This window comes from Rhipicephalus sanguineus, chromosome 2 (genome assembly GCF_013339695.2).
Source record: "Rhipicephalus sanguineus isolate Rsan-2018 chromosome 2, BIME_Rsan_1.4, whole genome shotgun sequence".
Taxonomy (NCBI): domain Eukaryota; kingdom Metazoa; phylum Arthropoda; class Arachnida; order Ixodida; family Ixodidae; genus Rhipicephalus; species Rhipicephalus sanguineus.
In genome coordinates, this window is record NC_051177.1 from 72,758,869 (window position 1) to 72,783,445 (window position 24,577).

The 24,577-nt window shown below is 47.5% G+C and overlaps 1 protein-coding gene across 4 annotated transcripts in view; it reads right to left on the reverse strand.

Annotated features, from left to right (window-relative positions):
- Positions 1-6,818: 6,818 nt before the first annotated feature.
- LOC119383176 (dopamine receptor 1) overlaps positions 6,819-24,577 on the reverse strand; it is a 250,098-nt gene continuing 232,339 nt past the window's right edge. For all 4 annotated transcript variants that reach the window (XM_037651208.2, XM_037651209.2, XM_037651207.2 and 1 more), the window contains one exon: positions 6,819-10,847. In XM_037651208.2, coding sequence (XP_037507136.1) covers positions 9,495-10,847 — 1,353 coding nt within the window. In that variant the 3' untranslated portion in view covers positions 6,819-9,494. The remainder of the gene's footprint in view (positions 10,848-24,577) is intronic.

The following is a 24,577-nucleotide window of genomic DNA, read 5'->3' on the forward strand; positions in this document are numbered from 1 at the left end:
GGAAATATCAAGGACCCTGGTAACATGTAAGACCGGAATAGTTCGCAGTCTATTGTGCAGGAAGTCAGGGCTTGTCTTTGTTCCCTGTTGTAGCCCGTCGTCCACTGTTGGGCTGTTTTTTCACAATGATGTTTCGTGTTAGTTCTACTGAGACCACCGCGTGATTAATGCTCACAGCTTCTTTGCAGGAACGCCAATGTTTGTGTGCGCGCATCATTGCTGTCATCAGCGGAACTCTGAACGCTGCCCTGGCTTCCCGACTGAACGGAGCGTGGCGGCGCGTCAATCTGGGATCCTGAGCGTTTCTGCAGCCAAGCGCGAAGCGCATCTCTGGAGACCTTCTAATTCTTCACCAGATCAGAATCTAGCGCACAAAACAAGACAAGTCCTTGTGTTGTGCGCTAGATGGTGAAATGGAATACCCACATGCCCATATCCTTACTTTACTCCAACAGATATTACGTCACACGTCCGCCGGACAGATAGTCTTTGCGGTCACATAGTCTTTCCCCATTTCTGTCACTCTATATCGAACACTCCATACGCGGACCACGCATGCGTCATCAATAAGAGGACGTCACGATGACGGCGGCGCCGTGCCTCAAGTTGTCATAAAACTTGTGTTGAAAAGAGTTAAATAAACACCGCTGAACTATATATCGTTTTATGGTGTTCAACAACCCCCCACCACTTCATTTGAGCAGCGGACTGCTACAATGTGCATGTTTTGCAGCTTCATTCTCGCTTCCATTCTACTTTCCTCTTCTTTTTCTTCATGCTGTATGTACTGGAGCGTGTGACAACCCATTTAGGAAAAGCAAGTAGCACCAGCAGATGCGCAAATCAATAGGCCTAACTGCTCCAAATCAGTGACGTGAGGCGCCTCCTCTTATGGACACGAAACAGGACGGAAAACAAGAAGCGGTGTATATAGTTCGTTGCCTTACTGCGCACGAGGCTAGGCGGCGACTGCATAGGACATCACTGGCACAGCTTGCGGGTACTCTCGGCATACGTGAGCCGTATGCCGAGAGTTTTAACAGGCACGCGCGTGCAGAGCCGCGCGATTCGAGGCACGCGCCGCACGAGAACGCTGCCGTGCTATGCGGAGAATCGGGTATACCGTATGGGAAACGGAGAGAAGGGGTGCTACGCATGCCGGTAGAGTGGAGAAGTAGTACGTGCGTATGGCAGAGACCGATGGACAAGCGTTTCTTCCATACGCTCGGAGACCTCCGCCAGACGTGTCTCTACGGAGTGCGACCGGTTGTGACCGTGGCCTGTCGCTCTCTGTGACGGCCATTCACGCGAGAGAGCCTTTCGAAGAACAAGACAGTGGGTTGTACGGCTGTGTCTCTTTCAGTTCACGCGATTATCCACAGGCGCCGGGAGAACAACACACGGGGTCGCGCTCATTAGCCGGCGGACTCCCCCTCCACCCCCTGAAGAGCTCCTTTCGCTGATCACTTGAGCATCTCGGCAATCAGTAGTATACGGCTTGAAGCGTTTGTGACAAGCCCACCTGGTGAACAAAAAATAGGCACCTGTTTTCCGTGTCACGTTATTTGTTATTCTTTTAATGGGCGAACAAAGCACTAGCGAATATCGTTATTATATATTTCGTTCTCTCGAGCGAGGTGCTTTGTGTGGCTCTCTTTCTTTCTTTCTTTCTTTCTTTCTTTCTTTCTTTCTTTCTTTCTTTCTTTCTTTCTTTCTTTCTTTCTTTCTTTCTTTCTTTCTTTCTTTCTTTCTTTCTTTCTTTCTTTCTTTCTTTCTTTCTTTCTTTCTTTCTTTCTTTCTTTCTTTCTTTCTTTCTTTCTTTCTTTCTTTCTTTCTTTCTTTCTTTCTTTCTTTCTTTCTTTGTGAAGAACGAACCCGGAAGAGGTCGATGCAGCTGCACTGGATGTTTGAAAAACAAAATGAAAAGCGGGAGAGAACAAACAAACATCTTAACCACGCAGTTATTGAGTCGGCATCTTGCTGCTTCTTGGTATTGTCTCATCCAAACTAATGAAATGTAATGTGTTTTCTGTCAAAGACGATAGCGCTTTTCTATGAAAGGCAAGAAAATGGATAATTTTCCCGATACTGTTGTTTCTGAATTGGCCTGGACCTTTCTTGTTGAAAGAGCCTGCTGCCGACGAAAAGCTCATTTCATTTCGTGTCTGCGTAGCCGCATAGTTCTGTAGCTGTTGTTACAGATAACGCATGTTCCGTGGGAACGAGCGCGATTATGACGATAAGGGCGCTGTCATTCGAGTTCTCAGGTTATACGCAAGTTATATCGACTTCGCAGGTTATACGTTATACACGTTACATTCTCCTTTGAATGCACAGTGGGCCGCTCGAAGAAATCGCAAACTCGAGTGTTGTGAACGAGACGCCGTGAAAAACGCATAGACTTGGGGATGCTTTTTCCGGCTTGAGTATCCGAACGCGTAAATTTTACGGTGCTATAAATAACGGTTCGAAAGTGCGCCGCGTGGCTCACAATTTCAAATGACAGCCACAACGACCATTGTTCAGTAACAATGTGGTGTGGTTGTTGAACTGTGTTTCAAATGGTTGCATCTTTAAGTGATAAACGTATGCGCAGGTCATCTTGCTTTCCCATGCGCACGCATCGGCCTCCTTGCACTTTTCTCTCCATCTACAGTGTGTCCGTAAAGTCTTGGTGCACATTTCACCGCTCACAGGAAATCAACGAAACAAGACAGAAATGTGAAATCTTCACCAAATAACAGGAAAGCTCTCCAAGTTTCATACCTGTTCAGTGCATGCAGTTCGATGCACGCCACAGAACACTTGAGAAAGACTCAGCAATTTAGCGAGCCACGCGCTCTGTACCGTCTCCGAACACACTCAGATCCTACGTACCGTCCACATCACGACTGGCGTGGGCGTGAACTAATTGCTGCTGCGCAGTTCGTGGTGCTGTGCCATCACCTGTGCGCGCACACCCTTGTATATCGTATTGGAGGGTGTTCCTCTTATTTGGTGAATATTTCACATTTATATCTTGTTTTTTTGCTTTCCTGTGACCGGTCAAAAGTGCACCACGACGTTCCGGACACACTTTGAAACGTTTCAGGACTGATTAAAGAAAAACAGCACACATGGCATGGTGTCTACGTAAACTGACACATTTTGTCCTAAGTGGCTCCATTCGCATACTATATACATATAAAGGGACACAGTACCTCTGAACAGGTACACACTAATGTGCACCGTTTTAGTATGCGATGTGCCTCTCTTTGTCTGGAATACTATTTTAGACGCAGGTCCTTCGGGCAGACCATTAAATGTGTAACTCGCTGAATGGACTGAGTACGTTTAAAAGGGCAAAGTATGCATAAGAAAACAGAATATTGTATATACCGCGCACCTAAACAGACACGTTCCTTTACAATTTTTTTTTTGGTTCCTATGACGGAACCGAATTGGCATTTTTTTTAATGGTTTGAAATTTTGCGATGTAACCTCAATGCGAGTTGGTCAGTGTAAGTCACGTGTGTCGATTGTTTCGCGAGTTGAGTCACTTTGGCGAAGAGAAAGTTTTAGAGACATGGTAAGATTCAAACTTTGCTTAATTTCAAATACAATGTGGTCATTACTTACAAAAAGAAAGTATCTATACCGGCGACGACACTGCGAAGATTTATCATGTCTCGACGAGGTGTTGTGAAAACTTCAAGGTGGCTTCGGCAGCCGCGTTTCTTTCTAGAACATTATCTTTTCTTGCTTTCAGGAAGTCTTCGAGCACTGTAGGAATATTTTTTTTTCTCATTACGGTGGGGGGGGGGGGGCGACGTCATTCACTAATACAACTAAACCTAAATGTTTCACTTAAGCGTGTTTTTAAATATAGACACAATCAATTAAATATATCACAAATCTTTTTTTTTGTTACCTAAAATTTATTATTTTTATACTTCGTACGAATTCCATATGGGCTCTATCTTCATTGCATGCGTCTAAACTTGCTTTTCGACGACATATGTGTCCAATTACAGAACGTATTTGTACGTCGTTCTCTCCTTTTATTAGCTAGTTTTTTTCTTGAAACAGTATAATATGCTACCGTTGTCGAAACAAATTAACTTTGTTCGTGTCACCATTTTGTTTCCACTTCACATCTTTTTCGCGATCATACACTTTGCACCGCGTAAAAGCCAGCGACCGTAATATTAACCCATATGTTCAATTTATTCCAAATTTCAGATCGCAATGCACATGTCACGTTGTTGTTCCATTGCTGCTACACTCAAAAATGAAATATGGAGGAGATGTTTTCTTTTTGATTTCGTTGCTGTACATACACCATGACAGTGACTGGAACGCCTTCTGCAGTACAAGTCTGATGTTCTGCGTCGCAAAGCCACAGCTGTATATTGCATTCAAGCTGCTTGAGATCTGTTAGTGCGCGCCGAAATTCAACACAACGACACGTTTCTCATATGCTATACTCAACGACTCGGTTCAATGCAGTTCTTCGTGTAATAATTTCAAAGCACGTGCGAAATGGCAGTCATAACCGGAGCGTGAAAGCCGCTGAAGATAGGTACCAGCCAAGGAGGTTCAGTGCCCTGTCGATTTTTTCTGTGCGTTGGCTTCGCCTCTAATAGCCCGAACCGCACGTACGCTCTCAAACGCGCACGGGGAGCGCGTCAGTGCGCGCATCCCGGGCGTCTCCGGCGAGTTATGAATGAATGTGTGGTTGAAGGAAAGGAAGAAGGCACTATTTTCTGCAGCCCTTGCGGGACCACGGCTCAGCGCCTTATAGGGGTGGGGGTAAGGGGGGATGAAAGAAAAGTAGAAAAAAATAGGAAAGGAAGTGATAGGATGTCGACAGGCGCGACGAAGAGAGAAGAGGACAGGAAAGGAGTTATGGCGGTTTCCACCCAGACAATACGCGCGAAGGCGCACGACGCGAGCGCGCGCTTCCTCATACGTGCAAGACATCGTTCCATACAAAATTACTGATAGTTCTTCAGAATACTTACAAAACCTCCTTCTGTTGCCTTTTTTTATTGTTAGATGCATGCAAAAGTAAATAAGAACGAAAATTTTTCACATGATGTGTATCATCATTCGTCGGTCAAGCTGGTGCTGGTAACAGCCATGCCACAGTTGCGTATTTGCAGGGCTCCGAGCGCTTCCGAACGCGCGCCGTTTCAAGGTCGATATGAGTCGCCGCGAACACTCGCGTACCGAGCGCATTTTGCCGCGCTTGCTTCGTCTGCGCATGCGCGGCCTCCGGAGCGCGTACAGCCAACGTACAGCGCGCGCTCGGCCAGCGTACGTGTGGTTCGGGCTTAACGCGTTGGAATGGCAGGAAAGCGTGCGCGCAGTTGACATTGTGTATATGCTCCAACTCCACACCCTGTGTACGCCGTCATAAGCTAGACAATAGTTGAGCTGACCGTGTGTTTTGAAATAACGCTTCGTTTTTCTTCATTTAATAACCAAAATAACAGGAGGCTCTGGCTGGCGCTTGACAGTTTCCTGTTTGCTTGATCCTTCCAACCATTTTTCCATAAGAGGAGGGTGAGAAGCCCTGAATGCACTCAGACTTCGTGTTTCTCTGACTACATCTGGCTCCTCGAAGACTGCAGATGTGTGCCGAAGTCTCCATAGGTAGCTTGGAGCTACTTATAGCAGCAGCCCGAGTCTATTAGCATATCTTCCAAATAAGTGTGAAGATGCTGCAGCGGACTCGCATGTGACTCAACTCACAGGGGTTGCCAAGAAATCACGCTTTTTTCTTATTACCCAAATGAAAAGCGTGTTCCATGTATGCTATCTGAGGTTCCTATAAGCAAATAATTCAAGAGCTAGTTCGAGCACCTCCGACCGGCGTGCTGACGTCACTTGTCGGTGGAGTCATGAATATTATGATCACATGTAAATTGAATAACGTTAAGAAACTTTCTGTCGCCACTTCAAGCAAACTCGCTCACAGTTTTAGAGCAAAACGCGTTATTGTCACGAGAGTATTCTGGACGCCAGACACTGAAAATGACACAGCACACTGTTCGTGTTGCAGTTCGTAACCTGTAAACTATCAGAGGTGAAAACTCCTTGAACAGGGGGTGTCGATGGCGATTGTCGTTCCAGCAACACTCCCTCTTCAAGGATTTTTTTTTTTTTTTTCATCTCTTCAAGCCTCCATCTTATGAACTTCTGCCGTGTATGTAAGCAATAAGGTATACAAGCGGAGCTGTGTACAATATGCTGTAAGCTATATACAATCAAAGTGATAGTTTGTGAATGCCCTTTATCGCAGTGGTGGCACTTCATAGCAAACTGTCTGAACGTTGTTTATAGTTTTGACAGTGTATGCTGATCTCTTGCTCACTGGACCAAGAATGAAATCACATTCCGGTGGTCACTGTCAACCGAATACGAAGGGTACCGGGCACGCAACACTCCGCAACAACGGACCCATGCATTTTGAACAGCATAGGCGTGCGCACAAAAATACATGGGTCTGTTGCTGTTCAAAATGCATCGGTCCGTGTGCTGTCAGAAAATTTCGACCATCTGCCATCTGATGTTCTTTTAACGTGCACTGACAGCGCACGGACCTCAAGTATTTCGCGTCCTTCGAGATGCGACCGCCGCGGCCGGGATCGAAACCGTGGCCTTCGGGTCAGCAGCCGAGCACCGTAGCCACTGCACCAACGCGGCGAACTTGTGAACAGCTTCGAGTGCCCGTTCAGTGCCACCTACGCTGTACCCGAGCTGAAGGTTCACTTCCAATCGGGTAGAGCGAGACAAAACACGGCAGAGAAAACATTCAGTCAGACAAAAAAAGATAACAAAAACAGGCAATCCGTTTATTAGGTCCAATGACGCATCACTTGTCCGATTGAGATTACGTTCTACGAGTCGAGTTGTCGCGCTGCAGGACAGAGAAAGAGGACAGTCACTTGATTCTCCGCAGTCCCATCACGTGACGAGTGATCGGTCGCGAGCCAAGCGAAGCAGGGACACGGTGGCTCGCGTGCGCGCGACCTGTACCCAGGTCGCTCCTGCGATTGGCCGTCCTCTCCTGACAAGAGACACTGACTACACGGGCTACTCGTATGGCTATAATATGTACATATAGGACGGGCCACGCGCGACCCCATTCACACGCACGCACAACAGAGTGAGACGAAGCAGCCTCGCCCGCAAGTGGTCGCCTCGAAATGAGAGACCAGAACTGTCAAAACGCGCTAGGCACCGAGGTCGCGTTACAGAAGGAACGGGGAAAGAGAATGAAGATGCCGGACTTGTTCCTGTCCACACCATTTTCACATTGCTATCCGAAAGGCGCGGCAAAAGGGACTTATATACAACTGGAAGCTCCATTTAAGAAGCGTCAACGCCGGCGTTACAGTGGCTAAAACTATGCTCAGTGCGTACTCAGTGGCTGGGAGTCCGAAAGGTCAAAACAGTCAGTCATGCCCTATTAGTGACCACGAGAGGAGAGAGAAGGCGAAAGAAGATGAGAGGTTAGTTGTGATACGGTTGGAGAGCTACACGAAATAATATCGCCCAGACTGGATTGCAGCGCGATGTCACGGGCCGCGACGTCACACAAGGTGACGTCGCGAAGCCCCTCCTTTCTTTTCTCGAAGCATAAAGGTTCCTGATCCATACATAACGAGTTTCGGAAACGAGCATTCAAGTCACTACACTCGTTGCTACTCTGACACGCGTAATATGAAAACGAAACAGGGCCGCGTTCTGAAGCTATTCTTTTCGGCGATTCCTTCGCGTGGTACAATAGGCACTAAAGGGCGTTTATTAGAGTCAGGGCATTTCTGTTGCCCGTTGCTGTTAAATGTGCCCGATATTTACGCTACGTTCAAACAGCGAAAACGGAAGGTTATCCAACTAGGTGCCGGTTTCTTTCGTCGAGCATGCTTCCCGCGGTTTGCGAAACCACGGCACAAAACTGTCACTGCTTTTGTTCCCACGTTACTTTTCGCTACGCCGTTGATGTTTGAAGCAACGCTCTCAAGAGCATTGGTCGAAGGCAATTAACCGAAATATATGGTTGCAGAATGCGGCCCCTGTTTCATTCGGACGGACCCCAAGGGAGAATACCTAGCTCATCGAAGTAATGCTTTAAAGTTCGTCGCCACAAAGTTCGATCTGTTCTGTACAGGAGTCGACAGTCGAGCTTAGCCAAAACAAATTGACTCTGCTCTACCTCACACACACATATAGCCCATTTATACTTGTTTCATAGGGTGATTTTCACTTGTAGTTTCAGTTTGCTGTTACTTGGCGTCTATCCTACCATGATTATACTTAGTTATGGACTTCACTAAGCGGTTCGTATAAGGAAGAGGTCGGTGCTCAGCGCGGCGACAAGTTCGGCTAGGGCGAGTAACGAGTGAATTCAATAGCTTTGCGAATCCGTGGTGCGTACATGGAACACATGTGATACACTTGAAGACGCTCACTCACTGCCTACAGGAAGTGGCTCGTGTCGAAGACAGAAGGAAGCTGACGGGGAACAAGGCATTCGGCGGCTTGAAACTCGTCGCTGAGTAGGCACGACTCTGCGAACGCTGCGTTGTCGTTCGCAGCTGTCCCGTATAGATTTCTGTTACGTCTCCGTTTTCGTGTGACGCCCGTACGTGTGATTTCAGGCTCGTGTGACCGATTGTCGGGGCTCCCGTAAGAACACTGGGCCGCCTGTGACCGGGGGTATATTAAGTGTGCGCGCGCGCGCGTTTGTGCGCAATCGGCCGACTAGGACAGTATAGACTTCGCCCAAAGAAAAGGCGCTCATCTCGACGAAAGCGTGAATTGTCTAAAAAGTAGGGGCACACACTGTACTCGACAGAAAGTCAACCCGAACGGAATGTTCACCGCACGGTGTGCAGTTCGCCGAAAGATGCGGCTCTCGCGAGCGGCCACGCGCTGAGACTGCCGAACATCCATTTTTGTTGTATCTTGCGCCAACCAACGTTCCTTTACCGAAGAGCAGTATACTATATAGTAGCAGCTCACTGCCACCTGCTGAGCGTAGTCTCACAACTAACGCACATGTCGCAATCGACCAGGTCAAGCACTAGGTGGCACTGAGTTTCGATTCGACCGGATGACCAAGTTCCATGCTCCTCGACAGAAAGATGATGGCGCACAGAGTGATGAGGTAGAATGGCGGATGCAGGCCCTCACCGATCGCCGCACGTGTGTTTCCCGTTGAATAAATTAAGGGCGCAGACATTAACACTCTGCTCGAGTCATTATAAGTAGTGGCCTGGGCACGCCGTCCGCGGCGCTGTATTTGGACATGGCCTACAGTTCATCCGTAGGTTCAAGCGACGGCCAGAGGACGTACGGGTATCGTTCGTCCGTTGTGAATAGGCGTCGTCGAAGCTCCTCCGGCAGACTCGTCCGACGGGCGCGTCCGAAGGCGGGTTGGTGGTGTTCGTTATACGAGGACAACGTTAGACGGCGTGGTGCGCCGGCTCTCAGGTGCGTCACTGCTATATGTCTGAGATTTCCCCGATGCTCTTGATGCTGATCTCGACGCGAGTGTCAACCTCGGCACGGAGCGAGATCCTCTCACTGGCGGTCGCCACATTGTTGTGGCGGCAGTTGATCGCAGCCAGACTGTTGGCGCGCGGGGTCTCGCAGATGGTGCTTCGCTTGGTGCGGTACGACAAGTCGCTGGGTGCCCGGGCACGTTCGGCGAGCGCCTTGCAGCACGCGTGAGCCGTGATGACCCGACGGAAGGCGTCGCGGAACTCGGTGTTGAAGATGCTGTAGATGATGGGGTTGAGCGCCGAGTTGAGGTAGCCGAGCCAGGTCAGGAACTTGAAGCACTCCTCCGAGATGCAAGTCTTACAGAAGGCGGCCACGATGTTGGCGCAGAAGAAGGGAACCCAGCAGCACAGGAACACGCCGACGATGATGCCCAGCGTAATGGCCGCCTTGTGGTCCATCACGTGGAGGGAAGACTGGCCGCCGATGGCTCGGAACTTGGTCGGACTGCCCGGGTCCTTGTTGTTCACCATGCATGGCTTGGTAACGGCGCGGATGTTCTGCACATGTCGGCGCGCATACAGATAGAGGCGGGCGTATAGCGCCACCATGACGATGCACGGCATGTAGAAGCTGATGAGCGACGACGTGACGGCGTACTCGGGCGTCAGATCTAGCGCGCACATGGTAAGGCCATTCACGACGAGCAGGGAGTCCGGGTAAGGCCGGTGCCAGCCGAGGGAGATTGGCAAGAACGACAGGAGTGCCGACAGCATCCAGATGCCGCATATGGTTCCGAGGACGGCGCGCTTTGTCATCCAGCGACCGTAGCCAAGGGGGTCCTTGATGTGCAGAAACCGGTCCATGCTGATGGCGCACAGGTTGAGGATGGACGCTGTGCTACACATGACGTCGAAGGCAATCCAGATGTCGCAGAACTGCGGCCCGAAGGCCCAGTAGCCCATGAGGTCGTTGATGACGGCGAATGTCATGACGAGCGACGAGACCAGCAGGTCGGCCACGGCCAGGGAGACGAGGAAGAGGTTGCCCAGCTTGCGAAGCCGCCGGTCCGTGTAGATGGCGAGACAGACGAGAATGTTGCCCGTAATGGCGGTCAGGATGATGATCAACAGGAACGTGCCGATGATGTAGCGGCACGACAGGTCCCAACTGTCCAGTGGATGTCCCGAAGAAGGCACGGCGGCCTCCTGAAGCGCTGACGTCGTGTTGTTGGCCGCCGCCTCGAGCGTGGGCAGAACGCTCGCAATCGAGCCCAGGGTGCTTGCGGACGAGGGCTGCATGGCCGCCGAGGCGCTCGCATTGGTGATCCCGCTCGGCAACCGCTCTCCGGGCACCTGCGCACACAAACGCATGATCGTCTTAGATTCGCATGCCTGTCCGGCGCTGCAGAATGACAAATATGAAAAGACAATGTCCGGTAACAGCAATTATCGCACATAATGCATATTGGTGAAGGTAGACACTGCGTAGCTTACTTCAAGGTCCTTCGAAAGACCTTGCTTAAATTTATGGCGTACCACGACTCGTGGCAACGAAAGATGCTTGATTTTCCCGCAGGCCTATACACGTTCAGGACAGTGGCGTAGCCAGGAATTTTGTTCGGGGGAGGGGGGGGGGGGCTCACCTTGCAGCGCGACCTCCTGATTGAATTCTTCGAACGACAAAGTATGAATAACATGTATTACCAGTGACAATTTGTATTAGATGCTGTAAATCACTTCTTGAATGCTACCACTGTCAAGAACGAGTAAGAAATGTGTTTTTTTTTTCATAAAAGCATGCCCGCAAAATCTTTCCAAAAATAACCGTCTTCAATCTTTTCAAATTTTTTATTTTTTTGTGTGTAAGAGGTACGGCAAATATCACGTAAACTTTGGAACTGCATCAGTTTTAAACTGAAGAAGGGCCTGATAACAAAAAAAAATGAAGTTCACAAAATAACCAGGACGAGATCAAATATTTTAATGCAGATTGTTTACGCAAAATGTTCATCTTTTTGCCTAAATGATGCGGCCAGGGAAAAACAAGAATAGGAAAGTACACCTTAAAGGGACACTAAAGGCAAATAACAATTTATGTCAGAGTGAAAGCCCAATGTATGACAACTTCTAAAACGGCAATATTATCAACAGCAGTGCCCTACTTGCCGACAAATTAAGCTAAATGTATCACATGATGAGCGCCACGAGTGGGACATTTTCGAAGTGATCCCGATGACGTAGGGAAGTCGGCCTACAATAAATCACTAGTAATCAAATTAGCAGCAGTAAAAAAAGAACATTCCGAGCATCAAAAGACGTAATAAAATGCTGTTTGTTCGTTTCCGCTTGATTCATGGAAAACAAAACCTCCGTGGCGTTGCCATGGGGAACGGCGCGCGTGGTTCAAAGGTTCCGTTTTCGCCGAACTGTGCCTCGCCCGTCTCAGTGGTAGTTTCGGGATCGCGTACTGCCGTGCGTGTTTTGCGCGCTCGTGAAAATCGCTCTGACAGAAAGTTCGACAAAATGCCGCATGCGTGTGATGTTGCCGGATGCCCGAATGGTGCACAACGCCAGTGCTGCAGCAAGGAAACCGGTTTGTCTTTTCACTGGGTGCCGCGGAATGAACCCTTACGCTCGAAGTGGCTTAGTGTCATGCCATTGCGCCAGTGTGCTAAACAGTCAAAACCTCTGCGTGTGTGCTCGCTGCACTTTCGTACTGAGGATTACGAGACCAACCGCAACTTGGTGATGGCTTTGAATGTGCCCATCCGAGCAAGTCTTTGCCGCAGCGCCGTTGTTGCTGGTCCCGCTACTTCCGCTCGGCTGCTACTAGTGTCGGCGGCCGCGCAGTAAAAGCGGGCAACGTTGGGCACGGCAGCAGTGACGTATGAGAGTCGTATTTTCAGGCGGGAGATTTGAAGCGCGCTAACGCGATGCGGACCACTAAAAACGTGATTTTATTTCAAAATAAGCACTTCCTTGGCACAAAATCAGCACTACGAGGTTTCTGGAACGCTATTTCAACAATCAACGTCGACTTAATATTTGCCTTTAGTGTCCCTTTAAACGGGCAAAACATAAGTAACCGGAAACACTGCAGTGCGCTGTATGCTTACAGAAAACATCACAAATGTACATTTAAATATGCAATCAATATACGGAACTAAGCAATAATCACTATACACAATGCCCAAAATAATGCAAAAGAATATGCTGCACAATCACTGAAACTGATATGTCCTTGGGCCAAGCTGCTATCTCGGACGCACCATGTGGACAGAGCTATAAAGGAAGAGCGCAGAATAGACATGTAACATATTGATTTTCTTAATATGCTTGATATATAAAAGTTCTACGCTACGTTACCTCGCGCACCTAATAAAATTGTACGCTATATAAATATTGGCGCATAACTTAAACTATTTATCCTAAAGCCTAGCTGCCCACTGGCACCAACTGCGTACCCCAGAGGTAGGGCTATATATACTCCTGGAAACACTTTTGAATTATACGCGTCGCGCAACCTTGTCGTTGTGTATGTGTGCTGTTCTGATTCATGACATAATGAGCATAATTACCTAATGATATATCGCAATGTTGATGCTCGCGAATTTGACCGTTATAAGAACAAGAGACTCGTGAGGCGAAAGGATCACGGTTACGAACTTTTTTGGTAGTAACCGTTACTACCTGTTTTACTAGTTAGCAAGGAGAAGGGTAATAACCGCTACTAAGTGCGTTTGAAATGGCGAGGGTAGTAACGGTTACTAACCTCTCCGTCACTAACCGCACTTACTAACAGGGTAGTAACATATGTGACAAGTAGTAAGTAAACCGAAGTTAGTAAGTACTACAACCTTTTTTTTTAAGAGTGCACTTCTCCGATTTCGTTCGCATACTCAAGCAGCTTACAAACAGTAAGCTGCTCTATACCAGCAATATCCGTCGTTTCATCGGCAAGTACGGACAAGCAGCCTGCAGCGTTTACTTTTGTGAATAGGCTTCCCTTGATTGATGACTGCAGCAGAGATTTCTATTATCTGGTTTTCTACATCTGGACTTAAATACGTGGCATTATTTGGGCAACTTTCCAAATGCTAATTTAGATCTGTGTCGCCACAATCCGCTCGCATGCGAAGCAGCGTTCTGAAGTGGCCTGTATTTGTAGAGAAGGCTGTGCTTTCTATAATCCATGGGACCACTGTTTCTATGGCCACGGAGAGCCAGACCTTGCCGCCCGCAAAAGAGAACTGTCTCAACAATAGGCTGTAACTTTCTTCGGTTCTCTCTTATTTGAATTTGCCTGCCATGGTCCAGTTGATCAACAACACTGGGCACGCATCCTGAGAAGGTTTGAAGAAAATTATCGGCTTCGAGCTGAGCGTCAGTGTGATATTTAGTGGCTTCGTGTGCACCCAAGACTTCGAGGGCGTGCTTCCACTTTGGAAATGGCTTGGATGCGAGGGCCCCAGTGCGCGCATATTGGCCCTTGCCAACCTCACTTCTGCTAAAAAGGACACACTCGGCAAGACGCACCCTCTTGAAGCGCTGAGTAGCTAGCTGCATGGTTGAAAAAATCTTCCAGAAAAGCCACCTTCCAGTACCTTTAAACTGTCTATGGCATTGTCGTGCTCGAAAAAAAAAAAACATTTTAAACGACATCCCGGGTGGTTTTCGGTGAAGGTAGTTATTTCTGACGGCGGTGTATAATAGAACGAAAAACAGAAACATTTTCGGGGGGGGGGGGGGGGGGCAGGTGGCGAGGAGGCTGAAGCGCAATAAATCCCACCCCCCGGGTGACGCTCCTGGTCGGTGGTGTATGAGAGCACGAAAATTTTCGGGGGGGGGGGGACTGAAGCCCCATAAGCCCCCCCCCCCCCTGGCTACGCCCCTGGTTCAGGAGTTCAACTTTCAAATACGCTCAACTTTCAAGTTCCTTTATTACACTCCCTAGTGTAGGGTAGCATACAGGTTGTTTTGAACTAGTTAACCTCCATATTTCCCTCTCGGACCAGTGTAGACTTTCTCCGTGTGTATTGTTTTTTTTTATGGCCGGCTGGAATATATATAGCGATGCGTTTCTCAAGTTCACTGACGCACAAACATACGGGATCCTAAAATGTAAACATCTGCGCATGTGTTGTTCAGTTGTGCGCCTTCATTCGCACCAATAAAAGGTAATGTCGAGTAGTTATTCCCCGAATAATGGCAACTTGTCTTGCGGAATTAAGTCAACGGAAACTATGTCTGCAAATGCAGTTTATATTCATTAAGAAATGGTTGGACCAGTTGGTAAAAAAGGGCCACCATGTTTCTGATAACGTGCCCTAAAGCCTACTTTGAAACGTACATATATTCATGTGTTATATGAGCTTGCCTGCATAGCGCGCAACAATTGGCCGCGCGATGCGGCACCAACAACGGAACTATGACTTTTGTGAGCCATTGTTGTCAGAATAAAAATGCTTATGAGTCGTTTCCTTAAGGTTCAGCCGTTGCTATTACAGATTGTAGGTCGAGAAACTTAGCCAAGCTAACAAACCTCTGACAAAGGAAAAAAAAATACGGGTATTTATTACGTCACACCCCAAATGCAGAACACCAGAATAGACAAACTATACACTTGGCCAAAATAGTTTGGTGCATTCCACATACAATAATTTTCATCGAGCAGGCCTTGCGAAATGCAGTGAAATCTACGAGTATTCAAAATTCAAAAAGAAATGAAAATTGCATGCACGTGTCGTAAAAACCATCTTTTCAAGATGTGCAGTTGAACCGTATGCGATGTTATGTATATAGTATCTTTCTTTATGTCGTTTCATACCTCTTTGCCCCCCTCTCCCCCTCCAAGAAATACAACAACAACAACAACAACAACAACAAAAAAAAACGATGCGATGAAGTATACGATGTCATATAGGTAGACCCATAACACTTAAGGGTCGTTTAAAAACCTCTCACCCCCTGTCTTTTTTGTCGCGTCCGCTGACCTCCTAACCTGGATGAAAGTGGACGGTGGTAGAGCAAAACGCGTCAAAGTGAAAACAATCCACAACTAAAGAAAGGCCGAGCGCACACACAGAAAAAAAGAAACAAAGCGGCCGTTTTCTGAACCGAAATGAATAAATTGTGACAGAAGCGACAGGGTAGTGGTGCATAAACAAAATAAATAAAGGGGGGGGGGATGCAGGGGTGGATCGCTTTCTTTTCTACCCCAGCTGGGGGCAACGGACTACTGCTGCTGGCAAGCGGGATCCATTATCGCCGAAGGCCGCAGATTTTCACTTCATCCCGAGCATTTGTCACGGCCTGTCACCAAGGGCCGAGGGACTCCTCTAGCCAAGCACGGGAAGGATTTAGAGTCGCCAGCTAGGGGTCCCCACGGGCATGCACACGGGGCCGCCTTAGACGATGTTAGTAAGCACTCTCCTTAAGAATCCCAGCGTTCTTTTCCTCCGTCCCACTTTCCTTCGCGCGTTGAGTGCAGCGCGAGAGCAGTTGTGGTCGAGGATGAACCCCTTTGCGTCTTTTGTTGTTCCGTTCTTACGGGGTCAGGACAGGCGCGGGAGCGCCCGCTGATGGCGAATTAAAGCAAACGGTGACAAAGCGTCGTCACGCGCTCCGCGCGTATACAAAGATTAGCGCCACCCGTCGGAGATTCGCATGAATGAACGCTGGCGCAGTTAATGCCCGCGCCACGTACACACACCGTCACGTTGATGCCAGTGCATTATATATACGTGGGATGCCATCGCAGTAGGCCTCATATTTCACGGGCGCTGTACCCATGCACTAGGTTTTCCAGCCCGGTTAGTAAAGCAACAACTAAGAAAAAAAAAAGTTCAGATGTAGGAAGGCACGTGGGGCTCTTGATCGAGGTGCTGGTGGGTGCTTCTAGACGGTTTTGTTGCACGAGGTATGTAGTAGAACGTATAGACTAACGGTCAAACTTAAGTTTTTTGGCAGAAAGAAGAAGCTAAGTCCACGAAGCTCAAGATGCTTGCGCAGAACCTAAGAGAAGAAATGTGGTGGCAGTCAAGTGGGTGATCAGACAGGTCTTCATAGCAAAACAATGACTGCAAGTAGGTAGAAAGAGCGAATAAGACGGCGGTAAAGACAGGGGAAGCTTAGAGTAGAACATGCTCGCGAAGTGCTCTGTACTCGAGTAAGAGGAAAGAACGGTACGAAAAGACCAGCTGAAAAGGGCAAAGCGGGAAGGGGGGGGGGGGGCACGGGCGTAGAGGGATTGCGCGAAGGAGCAGCAGTCGCCCACTGTCACGCAATACAGGGAAGAAAGCTCAGTGGAGATGTCAGGGGGCGATTTCGGTTGGCAGAATCGACCGAGAAACATTAGTTCGTGCCCGGTAGTGAGTTAGCCGGAGGGACCTAACGTTTAAGCGCACACCTAATCCTGCAGATAACAATCTAAAAGAGCAAAAAAGAAGAAAAAAAGTAATAGAGAACTTCAAAGAGCATGCGGAGGGCCCTGGGCTGCAGCGGATTTGCTCGGCGCCAGGTAGAGGAGAATCTTAAAGCGCCGCGCAATAACAAAAGTTAAAAGTGCACAACAGTCGGTCGCTGTCTTTCGACTTCCGGCTGCACAGTCCCCTGAACTTGCTAAACCCCTTCCGGTTGTGGCTTTGGAGAAAGCTTTTACCTAAAGTCGCTTGTCACAGCGTCACTTGTATTGTGTAACGAGAGGACAGCAACTGCGCAACCAGTTTTTCTTTTTCCTTTCATTTTCCAGACTGGGCAACGCTTTGGAGAGAGTTAAGACTACACAATGACTGATGAATAAGGTTAAACCGAACGCGCTTCTGGTTAACATTTCTGCCTTTCCTTTACCCCTCCTCCTTATCGCTCGCTCTCTTTCTCTCTCGCTGTCTATGGCAAACATAGACGTCCTGCACAAATGCAGCACTACAGTGAACTAGTACACTACAGCAGTACCATCTTCGCTGTGCTTTTAATAAAAAAATGCTACAATATCCCTTTATTACTGCTTACTCTCCTTGTTACTCCCTTCTTACTTCTATTACGGTGGCATAATGCGGTGTACTCTGTACCGTAGAGCTTGTTATAGTCGACATACCATCTTCATCAGTTGAACCTAAATTGCACTGTGCACGGTCTCCTGCTTATGGTGTGTTATTCAGTATTTCGCCCTCATTTCGCGTTTTGTCGTGCTGCAAGCCTCTGCGAATCTCTGAAAGGTGCGCCTTCGGGATGTGCGTCTAAATATAGGACAGACACCAGCTTAATAAAAACCAGCAGATAATTAAGCAAAGGTGACCCTCGGAAGGTCTCAGGTTTGGTTCCTGCCTGCGGCAAGTTGTCTTTTCGTCCACTTCACTTTCTTCACACCTGTATCACAATTGTTACAGTACACTTAAAACAGTGCAATTAACGCCCTTTATACCCTCTTTGGCTTCCTTATCGGCTGGTTTTCATTAAGGTCGTGTCAAAAAAAAAAGAAGAAAAAAAAACGAGCCCTCAAAATTCCCTTCCTTCAATAAATATAGGACAGGTGATATACTTGATGATCGCGAACGTTGCTCATATCGGTCAAGTCGAAGCATAAGCGGGCATCGAGAACAAAAGAAAAGCGAACCTAACTGCAGGTATCCGTGTTTAGTATACCGTTAGTGCAAGAACAATGTTGGAGCGCTGTCTTTGTAGACTTTGATAGGTTCAGAACTTGAAACACACATCATTTACGAAAAAGTTGAAGCAAATGCACAAACTATTTCTAGCTTTTCTTTTTTTTTTTCGCAGGGTATACTCTCAAGACTAAGTGAGATTGCGCACATTCGCTTTCACGGAAGTGAAAGGGAAGTGAAAAAAAAAGTAGCGATACTTTACAAGTTCACTAGCTCGGTTTGTCTCGACCCAACTTTGAAGAACTTAAGAGATTGCTCGACGCTTTATAAAAAGCGAAGAGACGACGCTTGTCACCGTTCAACGGAACAGGCCTGACACGACAGAGAAGCATCCTACAGTTGGAAGAGACGAATGGCTTCATCCTAGTTCGCTTTCGATGATTGTCCCTGCTCCTGCCCAATGTTTTAACGCGGAAGCAATATCGGAGCAAGCTCCGGGCTGCAATATGAGAGCGCCGCTCCCGCGCTTCATCTTCTTTGTCTTCTTCGGCGATAAACGACAATAATACAGTGGAATGAAGAGAGGCGGAGAGTCGAAACGGTTCGTCGACGTTGGGCCCTATAATACATCGACCAGGTCTGTTTTTTTTTCTCCGTAGTAAGCTGCTCGTGTTGATGAAGAATCACGAGGGTTGTCTTCAAATTTCAATCTCCTAATTAGTTCCACTGACATTTTTGCTTTCATCAACAGATGTAGATGAAAATAAATGAAGGAAGAGAGTAACACGCCACGAATTAACGACAGCAAAATTTACATGGCGCTTATTATGTCGTGTTAATGCGTGGGCTAAATGAATGTCTACAGCGCTGAACTATGTAATTTGGCGAGTCGCAATTAAGTGAACAATTGAAGGGCATGAGTGCTACTAATGACTGGCTTTCTTGCACTGATTTTTTTTTTAGCCGCCACTTACTCCTTCACTGTATAAGCGATTTCGCTCGGCGATGCAAAACACGCCGCTCACTTGGGGGCATTCGTACACACACTTGCTCAAACGCCGGGGAACGCGTATTTATGAAAGGCGTCCTGTACCGCCTACAGCGTTTGTCAGTGTTTGTTCGCAAGTTTTAACAGCTACTTTGGTGATTTTCCGTATTATGATCACACTACTGGTGTGTTGGCCGTATACGACTGACAGACCAACCTACTCGCTCGCTCGCTCGCTCGCTCGCTCACTCACTCACTCACTCACTCACTCACTCACTCACTCACTCACTCACTCACTCACTCACTCACTCACTCACTCACTCACTCACTCACTCACTCACTCACTCACTCACTCACTCACTCACTCATCACTCACTCACTCACTCACTCACTCACTCACTCACTCACTCACTCACTCACTCACTCACTCACTCACTCACTCACTCACTCACTCACTCACTCACTCACTCACTCACTCACTCACTCACTCACTCACTCACTCACTCACTCACTCACTCACTCACTCACTCACTCACTCACTCACTCACTCACTCACTCACTCACTCACTCACTCACTCACTCACTCACTCACTCACTCACTCACTCACTCACTCACTCACTCACTCACATGTTCAAACAAAAAATTAAAGGCGTCGCGGGTGCATAAATCAGCATGCGCTATCGATTTTGCACCGACTACGATGCCCTCCTTCTTCCCAACGTGTTCATTATGTATTCGCAGAGCTCGGATGTTTTCTACATGCAACGCCCAGCACCATACCAAGAATACATACCTCAAGCTCGGTAACTGACTTCTGCAGACCTCTGTGACATGTCGATATGTACTCTCGTATGAAGGACCACTCTGTCCTCTCTTTTCCTTCTGTTTATCCCTCATTCCCTGTCCCCCAGTGCAGTCTAACAAACCGGACACGCGTCTGGTTGGCCTTTTCTTTTCCTCGTCTCTCTCTCTCTCTCACATCCCCTCGCAACGAGGAAATGAACAACCGACGCACACAAAACGTGGACATACAGGAGGAATCAGTATGCACTGCAGCCTATAGCACTGCCTTGCGAAACGGCGGGAAAGGAAAGAAGCAAATGAGGGCTCAGTGTACCGAGAGCGGGCGTTGCGCATGAGACACATTGCGCGCGGAAGCACGTCTATTTTACGGAGTCGTGCTAAAGCTGCGCGCATGTTACGTCGAGGAAAGAGAAGCAGAGACAGACACGCAGCCGCGTACGCGCTAGTGCTTCCAGGCTTTACGGAAAGGCCGCAGGAGCACGTGACCAGGGTCTGGGAGCGATCTTCTCGGAGGTTCTCGCACGGCGGCGTCGGAAACCGCCAAAGGTCAACTTGGGTATTCCAGGCACTGGGAGGTCTTTTGGAGATCCTTTGCCTCTCGAGGGGAGAGTATGATATCGTCGAGACGAAAACGGTACAAGTGGGAGCTTCTGCCTCCGAAACGAAATTTGTTCGATTCTATTTGGTTCCGTCCGCGTCTCTCTCGTGGTTTTTCTTTTCCTTTTTTTTTTCCCTTGGCAACGTGCGTCAGTTGAGCGGGACCCATCTGGAGCTGCATTCGCGGTGAAGCCGTGACGGCGAGATCGCGAGTTCTGATCTATCCTGCGGTTGTGGGCTGGCGGTGCTTCGATGAAGACTAAACGGTAGTTCTTTTTTCGTGCGACGACCGCCGATGAAAGATCCAGGCCTTGGATTTAATCTTAATGAATGTTCTCGGCCTTGAAGCGACACGCGCGCTGAATGTGTACATAATCGGAGCGGATTTTTTATCGATGCCGTTAAAGGGTGCCTACTTAGGCCTGTGTTGAGTTAGCGAAGACTATGAAGATGTTACTAAAGGAGTAGAAGAAAAAAAAATTGAAAGTGGTAAGTGCAAAGTTGGCTTCGCATTTCGATTGGCGCCTTGTAGTCGCTATTTCATCGGTATCTTTTATCGGGTGAGAAAGACTGTAGGATGCCAAGATATCAATACGATACTAGCAGGTAATCACGTGATTCTGCGTCGTCTTCGGTGGTCCTTGACACTTGTACAGAAAAAAGGTGCGTTACTAAAAGTTGCAAAGCAAACAATCTGGATGTCTGCCTAACGTCAGCTTGCAGACAAAAACAAATTATACTCTGAGTACATAAAATAAAGGCTACTGATGAATTTATCATTTCAGGCTTAGGAAGTGTTCGTCCTCTTAAAAATGAAGTTTTTTTTTTCTTTTTTGGCCTGCCATGAACATTGGAAGCAAGTACGAAGAGCACAGTGGTATCAGCTGTAGCACATAATGTGTTCTCTCCAATATTGACGTACGAGACGTCATCAGTATTTAGACGTTTGATACTTGTTCACTGTGGTGCGTTCTGGACGTTTCAGGTTCACTCCTCGTATACTTGGTTTGCATCGCCAAGTGTGTCTGTATTATTGACAAGACTAATAAATATTGATTGATTGATTGATTGATTGATTGATTGATTGATTGATTGATTGATTGATTGATTTCGCTAAATTAAGTGGTTCTGGTTCCTACAAGTGATAACTCGAACGGCGAGTTATCAGATTCACTCTAACGGCGAGTAAAGCCGATTAAGCACAGTCGAAAGGAAGGCACTTTACTTCATTTAGCCGGCAGCTATCACTTATGACATCCAAGCAACTTGCAGTAAGCTTACGCGCTGCAGTTGAGAAAAAAATGTGTAAAAGAAAAGCATGACATGCATCCATCAGTTTCCTGCGTTTTGCCATAACCAAACGTCTAAATCACGCCTATTGCGTTAATTACAGTCCACGGCGGTACCACGACCTCACATTCTTTTCCACTAGAATAGTAATCTTCAATACCATATGTACAGTTGTTTCAGTGACGGATCTAGTGATGAAAGTTTTTCTTTCTTTTTTGTATATTCAGTAGCCCGACACGCTCCCACAAAACAAGTATCCCATATTCGGGACTCAACAAATGATCTCGTACTCTGAAACCTAACATTGCAACCACAACGCCGCGACCAGTTTTCCTGTATTAAATACGAAGCATTTCTTAGCGAACCTCTGGCACTTTGAGCGCATCTATCTATCTATCTATCTATCTATCTATCTATCTATCTATCTATCTATCTATCTATCTATCTATCTATCTATCTATCTATCTATCTATCTATCTATCTATCTATCTATCTATCTATCTATCTATCTATCTATCTATCTATCTATCTATCTATCTATCTATCTATCTATTGGTGTACACCAAATTTGGCATGGGAGGGTAAGAGGGTTCCACGAATATGACTGTCTGGTCATGACATGAATAACGTGAAAATCCTGTCCCGTACGTCGTCAAACCCTTTCCTCCAGACACTTGTGGCACATACACGTAAAGCACAGGCCACGGTAAGCGAGTATGCACCACAGGTGATTGACAGTTTATATCCTCCCAGGAACGGCGATAAGAGACATCGGTAATTTAATTGCGAGAGCGTTAAGAAAAACCGGCACCGGAAGTGCTGACCCCCCGACGAATACAAAGAATAAAAATCAGGATTCCAGCAGGAATCGAACCCAAGCATTCTGCGTGTCCGTCAGGTGTCCTACCACAGAGCGACGCCATTTATTGAAACTGCTTTGGAAAAAAGACCCTATGCAGGTGTAATGTCGGTGCAACGTCAATTGTGGTTGCAGTGCTGCTATCTAATGTTATAACAAAGCAATAAACATTACATACTTATCCTGTATATATGATACAGGCGTCATATCGGGTTAACGTCAGTTGTGGTTCCAGTGTTGGTTCCGCTTTTATAGAATTTTAATAAACATTATATTTGTATTGCTATGATTCAGCAAGCTATATTCAAGCGTTGCTCGACCCAGGAGGAATACGCTAACGAAAGTTACGTATGATATTCACGTAATCGCAACGTAAAGTGCACTTCGTTTCGATGATGCTGATGTCAGCGCTCTAAACTGAGTGCGGACGTTACGTCATACCATAAGTTACCCTTTAAAGGGACACTAAAGAGCAAAACGATTTTTCTCGCACTAGTAAAGTAGTCTTCCACGATACCAAAAACACCACGCTTGCTGCGAGAAGACGCTTAATAAGCGAGAAAACGCGCAAAAAGAAAATACAGGTGGCAACGCCACCTTGGAATCCTAATCGGTTAAATCGAAGTACATTGTCGTCTGAGGTGGCCAGAGACTTGTCATAACGAGTTTGTAGAAATTTCGTCGAGCCAGTGGCGCCAAAATCCGTTAAATGCTCTTTGAAGTCTTTTACGTCACTAATTACAAAGTTCGGCGCGAAATTTAAGAATGAAACTTTGAACTTGGCTTTCTCCTCTAATAATAAACCTATGGTGGTGACTACACAAGAGTTCTCCGAGCGCACTTCCTCAATGTAAACCAATTCGTTGTTTCTCTTTAGTGCCCCTTGAAGGCTCGTTCACACCGGCGACTAGCAACGGTCGCGCGACCGTTTGCGACTGGCGGTCAAAAAGTGACTCAAAGCGACCGACGTTCACACCTGCATGCGACCTATATATGTCGCCACATAAAATTCACGTCTGCTCGTATATAGCTCGCATTGCCATTGCCTCGTAAAATAAGGTGACGTCCTGTTCCTGCGCATGTGATTGGCTCAGAGCTGCGCGACTGCAGTCGCGCGACTGAAAAATCGAGCAGCGAGCGACTGAGCCAAAGCAGTCGCTTTGCGACCAAAACGGCCATTTGCGACCGTTTGCGACCAGTCGCTTTGCGACTAACTCAGTCGCGCGACCGTTGTTAGTCGCCGGTGTGAACGAGCCTTTAAACGCCAGTGTAGACGACGTTCCTGGTAAAGCCACATTGGGACACAACTACTACGCTTAGAAAAACACGTCGATCCGCCTCGTAACGTCTGACTCAAAGACAAAAAAAAAGTGCGCCATAAACAACTACTCACTGAGTGTTTCGCATTAAACCGATTCCCACGAGGCGTGGGATCTGCCTATTTTTTTAAATTTTGTTTTGTGGCCCCACGGCATTAATGACAACGGGTAAACTTATGCGTAAGTTAAAAACAATCTGATCAGATAACAAGTGCCACTCAATGACGGACGCAATGGCGCAACGTGTTGTTTATTTTGCGCGAAGCGCACGTGGCTTGATTACGCCACGGATAGTTGGCGCAGTCGGGCAGATGATGTTTGTACTGGGAGCTGTCTACGTCAGTCTTGACGCGTTCATTTGATTTCCCGTAGGGAGCACTGCCACGCGTTCGCTACGATAGAATGGCTAGGAATAGCATTGTTCTCAGCATAATCCGCTTCCTTGAAATGCTCGCTGAATGGGTGTGTGTGGCGTCCCTTTCCTGCAAATGAACTCTTCTGCGGGAGAACGCGTGTGGTTCTTTCCGCATTCAGACTCAGCAGTTAACTCACGCACGCACGCACGCTTGCACACCATTCCCTGTCTCGCACAACCAAGTAGATCAGTCCAGTTCGGCAACGC